Raw genomic sequence first — 9,971 nt, 5'->3', positions numbered from 1 at the left:
TCATCATTCTGCAAGCTCGTCAATGCTCACTGGTGTGTTAAACCCCTTCTTAGTAAGCAGTTTTTGGATCGCCTCATACCTGTGCACACATCTATCCGGCTAAATCAAAGTCTTATATCTGCTTTTTTAGAGGAAATTCTCATTGACGTTTTGCTGCGGTCTTACATGAAATCCATTCACCCGTAGTTAAAGTAAAAGCAAGCACTGTGTGTGTGTGTGTGTGTGTGTGTGTGTGTGTGTTTGGTTCAGGTATACCCTATGTTATCAGAACAAAATGTCTCCACAAAGATGGCAATATCTGAGATCCTTGTCCTTGCGGGGACATTTTTTGGTTCTCTCGAGGAAAACGGCTTATAAATCATAATAAGTGATGTTTTTTGAAAATTGCAGAAGGTTTTCTGTGATCGGTAGGTTTAGGGTTAGGGAGTAAAATATAAGGTTTGTTCAGCATAAAAGTTATTATAGAAATTCCCCATAAAACATGAAAACACAACGTTCTTTAAAATCCTTCTTAAGACTCAGGTTCCTCCTTTAAAGGGGTCATAACACACTCACAGTTTCTGTCAATCTCATGTCAATCTTGAGCACCTATAGAGTAGTATTGCGTCCTTCATATCTCCGAGGAGTCTTTAGTTTGATCATATTTATAAAAGACGCTGTACCGAATCCTGAAGGAGTGTATTTGGCACAGAAATACTCTGTCATACGTCATATTTTGGCCATGTTTAGCATGAGAACCCAACTCTTTAACAGTGTAAATAAGTCAGAATGTATGAAATGGCATTAGATAAATAATAGAAGCAAAAATATAATTTTTGATAAAATGCAGAATAAAGTAAGACTAGCTGTTCTTTTATATATTGAGATCTTGAAATAGGGTTTTATTTTTTTCCAAAATCCATACAAAAAAAATTTTTTTGGGATGGTTAGGGTGATTTCAAGGGGATTGGGACACTTTTTCCAAGTCATCTCAATGGCAAAAAGTGTCCCAATCACCCTGAATTCACCCCTATATAAAATTGTATTAATCAAAAAGCATGTCTAATTAATTGTAATCATGAAACTGATTTAACAGCAATTTATTAAAAGTTTAACTATATATATATATATATATATATATATATATATATATATATATATATATATATATATATATATATATATATATATATATATATATATATATTATATATATATATATATATATTATTATTATTATTTTTTTATTTTTTTATTTATTTTTATTTATTTTTTTATGAATTTAAATTTTTCGGGTAATCAAATGAAGGCATTGAACATGTATCTTTTATTCCAATGAAAATTAAACAAACCCTTTCATTTTTGTACATTTAAAGTGCTTTAGGTTTAGGCCTACTCTTAAAATTATTACATTAAGATGCATTAAGGTGCTGTACTGTCCAAACTTTTATTTTGACGGGTTGCCTTGAAGACCTTTTTCTGTGTGTATATGTTACGACGATAGTTTCTCTCAAATGAAACGGTACAATGCTCATGAAGTGTAGGGCCCTATGATTTCCGCGATGCAGAAAATGCGAACGGAATAGCGGAATCCAGTCATAAAAATGGAATTTACTGGAATTTACACGGAATGTCAAAGCAAAGGTGTGCAGGTTTGAAGTGATGTGAATAAATATGAATTCCTGTGTGAACTGTCCCTTTAAATGTTAGTGGAGCTGTTGTGCCTGTGTGAGAGGCTGATGAGGCAGCTCTCCTGTCAACATGCCAGTCCTCACTCCTGATTGCTGGACGATTTCTGTGGATTCAGAGGATTCTCTTCATTAACTTTATGCAACATAACATGTCAGAAGTCCTTCTGTAATAATCTGATTTCCCTAAATCACGCAATCCAAGATTAAAAGGGCAAGGGAGAGAGGGCAAAAAAAAAAGAAACAGAGAGAGAGAGAGAGAGAGAGAGAGACTTTCTTCTGGCTGAGCAGAGTGAAGACACAAGTTCCAGTAAGCGTGGATGAGTTGCCTCACATGTGCTGCTCTGACACCTGCTGGAGACTGAGAGCACTGCAGGCCGGAGGAGAAAACAGCAGAGGTGGAAGGGACTGCTAGAGGTCAAGCTAATTGCTCTTCTCCTTTATGGAGAACAGGGAACCCTTCAAGGGTTAGTTCACACCAACAGTTAATTACTTCCCCTCATGTCACTCCAAACCCTCTCTCGGAGTTCATCAAAAAGATCTTCATTTGTGTTCTGAAGATGAACGGAGGTCTTACGGGTTTGGAACGACTTGAGGGTGAGGAATTAATGACAGAGTTTCATTTTTGGGGGAACTATCCCTTTAAAGCTGTAGGCAACACTGCTGTTATACTGGTTGGAACTCTCTTCACAATCAACGACAGAAGTGCTCTGAATATTAATGTAAATATATCATCCGTCAGATGTGTTGATTGTTTCAGAGATTACGCTGTGACACTTACTGTATGTTCACCTGTGGTCGGTCAATGTGTAATAAGAAAGTGTGTTTTACTCAGTACACCAATGCTTTCACACTCCATTATCTTCAGCTGGACGCTCCAGTTCAATTAAAACTGGTGATTAATGAATTAAAGTTGGCATAGACTTTTACTTTTAGCGCTTTACTCTGAATGGTGTTTAATGTCCAGCTCAAGCCTTGATGACTTTTAAAAAATATATAAATGCAATTCAATGTTATTATTCATTATATTATATGAATACATTTTATTACAGTGTCCTTGTTACACTTGTTACATGTAGTAATAACTATAAATATATATTAAAATACTTCCTGAATTATATTGAATAATAATAATAATTATTATTATTATTAATATTAGTATTATTATTAAATATTAATATAATACAGGGAGTATTTAAAAAAAAGGTATTTACAATACTAAATAAAACACTTTATTTTATTTCAATGTAAATATGCATTTTAGTATGCATTTTATTATTATTATTATTATTATTATTATTATTATTATTATTATATAATTATAATTATTTATAATATAATAATTATAATTATAATAAATATTAATATAATGCAGGAAGTATTTTAAACACAATAAGTTATTTACAATAATAAATAAAACACTTTATTTTGTTACAGTGTAATTATGCATTATAGTATGAGTTTTATTAGTATTATTATTAATAATAATAAGAATATTAATATAATACAGGGAGTATTTTGAACACAATAAGTTATTTACAATAGTAAATAAAACAGTTTATTTTGTTACAGTGTAATTATGTATTTTAGTATGAGTTGTATTATTAATAATAATAATAATAATAATAATAATAATAATAATAATAATAATATTAATATAATTCAGGAAGTATTTTAAACACACTAAGTTATTTACAATATAAAAAACACTTTATTTTGTTACAGTGTAATTATGCATTCTAGTATGAGTTGTATTAGTATTATTATTAATAATAATAATAATAATAATAATAATAATAATAATAAATATTAATATAATACAGGGAGTATTTTAAACACAATAAGCTATTTACAATAATAAATAAAACACTTTATTTTGTTACAGTGTAATTATGCATTTTAGTATGAGTTGTATTATTATTATTATTATTATTATTATTATTATTATCATTATTATTATTATTAATATTAAATATTAATATAATACAGGAAGTATTTTAAACACAGTAAGTTATTTACAATATAAAAAAACACTTTATTTTGTTACAGTGTAATTATGCATTCTAGTATGAGTTGTATTAGTATTAGTATTATTATTATTAATAATAATAATAATAATAATAATAATAATAATAATAATAATAATAATAATAATAATAATATTAAATATTAATATAATACAGGGAGTATTTTGAACACAATAAGTTATTTACAATAATAAATAAAACACTTTATTTTGTTACAGTGTAATTATGCATTTTAGTATGAGTTGTATTATTATTATTAATAATAATAATAATAATAATAATAATAATAATAATATTAAATATTAATATAATACAGGGAGTATTTTAAACACAATAAGTTATTACAATAATAAATCAAACACTATTATGTTACAGTGTAATTATGCATTTTAGTATGAGTTTTATTATTATTATTATTATTAAATATTGTTATTATTATTATTATTATTATTATTATTATTATTATTATTATTATTATTATTATTATTATTCATGACATGCTTCTCTTTGATATCACACTTTAAGACAGGAACAGGACTATCAAAATCATGATAAAGATCAAAAGCCTGATTTTTTTATTCAATTAAAAGTTGTACATTTGGAACCTGTTTTATAAAGAAATCTTCATTTTAATTTTTCAAGACTTGAAAGTTATTTTAATCTTCCATAAATGCAACTACATTTTATTTTATTTTTTTATTATACTAATTATTATTATTATTATTATTATTATTATTATTATTATTATTATTATTATTATTCATCACATGCTTTTCTTTAATAGCACAGGAGCCGGATTATTAAAATCATCAGGAAGATCAAAAGCCTGAATGGCCACGATTGAATTACAGATGTGCAATCAACCAGGTCAATTATGCTTATGTTTTATGAAGAAGGCTGGGTTTTACTTTGGTGACAGAGGGGGGTGTTTCAAAACAAACACACTGGAGCAAGAGAGCGAGAGGAAGACGAGTAAACCCCTTATTCAGCTGCTCTGCTCACCAGTCACACCAAGGATCCCAATCAATCCTGGAAATTGGTTTGTTCCCTGACAAGGTTACGAAATGACAGGGTGGTAGAGAGAGAGAGAGAAAGAGCGAGACAGATGGGATGGGAGGAGAGAGAGAGAGAGAGAGAGAGAGAGAGAGAGAGAGAGAGAGAGAGAGAGAGAGAGAGAGAGAGAGAGAGAGAGAGAGAGAGAGAGAGAGAGAGAGAGAGAGAGAGAGAGGAGAGAGAGAGAGAGAGAGAGAGAGAGAGAGAGAGAGAGAGAGAGAGAGAGAGAGAGATGTTGGTCTTTGCTTACTGACAGGCTGCTATCTCCAGCAGGGATGAAGAGAGTCAGGGAATTTGGGTGCGTTTGGGATTGTGGCAAAGATTACGCTCCCCTGAACAGAACACGTGTGTGTAGGGGGTTTCACTTCCCTCGTTTACTGTTCCTCAGTACACTAATGCTTTCACAATTCTGTCACGGTGAAATGTGAGGCCCATTTTCCTCCCGTCCCATCTGAACTCAGTGTGCTATATATGAGCCGGCAGTTACTGTCCGTTATTCTGGTTCACTCACTATCTGTGTATCTCTGTTACAGGAACATTTCACGCCTGAGTGTAAGTTCAAGGAGTGTGTATTTGAGAACTATTATGTGACATACTCCTCGATCTTGTACCGCCAAACGCAGTCGGGACGGGCCTGGTACATTGGCATTAACCGGGACGGACAGGTCATGAAAGGAAATCGGGTCAAAAAGACCAAAGGAGCAGCTCACTTCCTGCCCAAGCTCATAGAGGGTACGTCTGCTTATAATAATACATTATTTGTCATGTGTTGACGCCATTCAAATGTTGTTGTTTTTCTCAACAAAGCTGCATTTATTTGATAAAAATACAGTAAAAACTGTAATATTGTGAAATATTATTACAATCTAAATAGCTGTTTTCTATTTGAATATATAGTAAAGTGTAATGTATTCCTGTGATCAAAGCTGAATTTACAACATCATTTCTCCAGTCTTCAGTGTCACATCAGAAATAATACTAATATGATGATTTGCTGCTCAAGAAACATTTATGATTATTATCAATGTTGAAAACAATGTTTTCAGGATTCTTTGATGAACAGAAAGTTCACAAGGACAGTATTTGTTTGAAATATAAATATTTGGTAACATTATAAATGTCTACAGTCGCTTTTGATCAATTTAGTGAAGTTCCTAAATGTAATTTAGGGAGTAGCGAGCCCATCTAATCGTCTTTGCCCTATGGAATCATATCCTATATTTAGTCCCTGTGGGTATATCAGAGCTCGAGTTGAAGCTGCTTCACCGAGCTCCTCATCTAGCTTAACCTAATATTTTAAGATTATATGGGCAAACAAACTCATTAATTGCACTGAAATGCAGTGCTGAGTAATGCATATACAATACTAAAAAAGTTACCACAGGGCTCAATGCTAAGGATTTTTTACTACTGGCTCTGCCCCACCACAAAAAAAAGTAATACAGAAATATTCAATTCAATTCAATTCACATTTATTTGTATAGCAACTTTTAACAATACATATCATTTCAAAGCAGCGTCACAGAAAATGCATGCGTCTACATTACAATTTATATGATATATAAATATATATTTATATGTGTTCAAGTTATGCATTTCAGAAATGTACATGTACAAATCACAGTTAGCTAATAACCTATTAGCCCTTTCATGCATGAATTATTGAATCACAAAGTAATATTGTTTTAATGTTTGTTTTTACTTTTAAACAAGTGAAAAAATAACAACAACAATAGAGAGGACATTTGAAAAACATATAATTTTAGGTCTCGAAACGCTGTGAGTATCATGATACAACACGTTCTCATAAAATGCGTATATATAGCAAATCTTGTATTTATTGTGCGTTTTTTTATACACCAAAATACATTTTTATGTGCATATGATACGCATTGTCACCCCATTGGGTAGGTTTAGGGCTGTGGGGTACGTGCATATAACACGTTATAAAGTGCATTTCATATGCACGCGAAAACTCATTTTGGCGTATAAATCGCATGATAAATACAATTTGTGCTATAGATACGCATTTTCATGAGATCAGGCTGCATAATAAGTCTCATTTGATTTACCTTCTTCCACCAATAAAAATATTAATAAAATAATTATGAAATATATCAAGTAAGTATATGCCTACACTTTTACATGACCTAATAAATAAATATAGACTGTAAGCATTTAAATAAATGATGAAATATGAAGACTATTTAATCTTGCTGTTTAATAAAACTGTGCGAGTGTAAATTATTTCATAATTTTAACTAAAACATACAAAATAAGGTGGAATCTAAATATAGGCCCAATAGGCACTTGGCGCATGACGTCCACTGGAGTGGAACCAAAACTCCATCAGTAGAACAAACATTCAAATAAAATACATTTTCAGGTAGAGAATAAATGGTCAAATGTAAAAAACTGCATAGTCTTTACTATGTAAATGAAATATAGATTAATCCTTATTAAAGTTACAAAAGTTACAAAGTGTTTCAATGTTCTCGCATGTGTAACAGTATATTGTAATACTATATAAATATGTATATTATGTAATATTATATTGTAATAGTATATTGTATTGTAGGTTTATTAGGCTGCTGTCACTTTAAGAGGGCGTGGATCCTATATATATATATATATATATATAGATTTAAAGGATATGGATAATTTTTTACGTAATTTTGTGCGAATATGTCTGGGCGAAAGCTTCGGATGTGTCCACACACAAAACTTCCCACACTATTGAAAATGAGTCATTTCGCTTGAATATTTCACATCTTCTTTCGCTTGAATATTTAAATTGGCAAGGCTTAAATACACATGCAAATGATAAAGTTTTGCGCTTATACTGTAGAAGATTAAGGCAAATAGTCTGACGCCATGGTGTAATGAGTACACTTGGGCCCTCAAGAAAGCAGCCCGAAAAATTAACCGCAGCTGGAAGAAAACAAAACTAGAGGTATTTCGCATTTCATGGAAGGAAAGTGCTATTGCATACAACTGGCATAAAAAACTGCTAGATCTCTCAGTAAGAGACAGTGACAGTTTGGACAACTGCCCGGGCTACGTTTACACTGGCCATCAGCAGTCCTTATTGTCAAGCCCTGAACTAATTCTGTTACTTGGGTAATTTTTTTATTGAAAGTAATCGGTTATGTTGTTCTACAGTAAATGGTGCAGTTCAAATAAACTTTTCAGCTGTGCTGCCATTCTGAACTGAAGAAGGCAGGAAAAGAAAGTTCAACACAATGGCTGCGTCCAAAATCGCATACTCTCTAGATTAGGAAAACATATTTTGAATAAGTAATTACTGGTACTTCACGGCCGCTAAAAAAGTATGCTCTATATAGTACTAATGAGTGTATGTACTAATGAATGTAATCTGGACGTACTTCACTGCCATTCACAAATCCTCACCCGTGGCCTCATGGGATAGTAAAGTGTCCATCTTATGCACATTTCAGAATCTCGCCGGAAGAATTATGTATTCCGGGTACTTTTTAACTACTCTTTTATCTTATAGTAATGTGAATTCGGACATACTTCCTTTGTCACATACTGTTTTTGGCCAACTATATAGTAGGGAAGTATGCGATTTGGGATGCAGCCTCTTACTTCAGCAAAAAAACAAAAAATGAAACACAAATGTGATGTTTATCTAAAGTCATTTTTGCTTATCGGTATGGTTGAATTTATGGAGTTCCCAAAGGGACATGGTGATGGGAAAAAAGGGAAAAACTATATTTCAATGCTTTTTTGCATTCTCTTGCTTTCGCTCGTAAATCCTTTGCGTTCCCTGACAAAAGTTTGGCATCCCGGGTAAACTTTGCGTTTGCTCGCCAAGAAGAAAGTTTTGCAAGTGAACGCAAAGTTTCTCAGGGGAACACAAAACTTTGCATTGAAATATATATTTTCCCTCCCATTTCATATTTTTTCCATCACCATGTCCCTTTAGGGGCTCCGTGTGAATTGGATCATCGAAGGTCAGCAGCAAAGACATTGCAAAGTGAGATTAAATGGATAAAGTATATTTAATGTGTTTATATTCATGTTGAGAAATGCTGTTTTTGTGCAAGTAACCTCCATGTTCACACAACGCCTCTGCACTTACTCATGATTTGCGTAACTTATTTAAAAAAAAGTAACTCAGATATTTTGTTGTAAATGTAAAAGTAATGTGTTGCTTGAAAAAAGTAATCTGATTACTTAACTCACGTTACTTGAGATTAAATAATGACAGATTTTTCATTTCAGGGTGAACTGTCCCTTTAAGAGTGTCTTTTTCTCCTGTCTCTCCAGTGGCCATGTACAGGGAGCCATCGCTACATGATGTTGCTGAGCAAAGCCCGCCTAGGAAAACAGCCAAAACCTCAGACTCGCCCGTCCATAAAAACGGCAAGAAAGAAAAAGTGCTTCCCGCTCCCACAGCATCCTAGCGGCAGGAGAAGAAACGCTTCATTTGCACGGACACTCCATGATCGCCAACAGTGGCACAGGAGGTTTGGTACAAACAATGTTTTGTAGTCCCTCCACCGATCCTCAGAACTTTGACATTTCCAACAATGCATCAGGGCTCAAAAGACCCTTGCCGACAGGTCTAATGCCCACCGCACTTCCTTTTTGGTCTCTCCCGCTTCCTTAATCAAGGGAATACTGAGCAATAATAACCGTAATGGTCTGGGGTCAGAGTGTGGCGGTGCCGCTTTTGTGAGAACAGCAACACCTGAAAGAAAGGATCTTCGTCTTCCTCTCCTTTTTTAGTATTTCAAGAAGAAACACTTCCTCTTTGTGAAGCGACTCGTGCTTGACATTTAAACCCTTCCTTTTCCTTTGTTCAGGCATTCATAGATCCCCCAAATCTGTTTTTTTTTTTTTTAAGAGATCCCCGCCATCTCTAAGCCTTGTTTGTAATCTCCTCTGCCTTCTCTACCTCTTCTGCACTTTGATTAGCTTGAGACACAGAGGCCATTTTCCACTTCACGACACAGGAAAAGCCCTGCACACTCTCCCGGGGACCATTAAGGATGCCTCCACATGCACACACACACACACACACACACACACACACACACACACACGCACCAAATAACTAAATAAATAAAACTTCCCCTCCTCTTAGGATGATGATGTTTAGGGGCAGTGCAAAGCTCTTTCTCTGCTCATCGGCTCCTGTGCTGATGAGTCTGTGGAGGGTGGACGTGTGAGTGTGTGTGTGTGTGTGTGCGTGCGC

The 9,971-nt window shown here is 33.4% G+C and overlaps 1 protein-coding gene across 1 annotated transcript in view; it reads left to right on the top strand.

Moving 5' to 3' along the window:
• The window catches only part of fgf11a (fibroblast growth factor 11a), a gene marked incomplete at both ends in the record, with an annotated part of 111,327 nt that extends 102,150 nt beyond the window's left edge, over positions 1-9,177 (top strand). The window contains 2 exons of the mRNA XM_079811028.1: positions 5,281-5,479; positions 9,041-9,177. Coding sequence (XP_079667154.1) covers positions 5,281-5,479; positions 9,041-9,177 — 336 coding nt within the window. The remainder of the gene's footprint in view (positions 1-5,280; positions 5,480-9,040) is intronic.
• Positions 9,178-9,971: the final 794 nt, after the last annotated feature.

This window comes from Gobio gobio (assembly GCF_949357685.1).
Source record: "Gobio gobio genome assembly, chromosome: 2".
In the NCBI taxonomy this organism is placed as follows: Eukaryota; Metazoa; Chordata; class Actinopteri; order Cypriniformes; family Gobionidae; genus Gobio; species Gobio gobio.
This window is presented reverse-complemented; position numbering and strand designations above follow the sequence as displayed.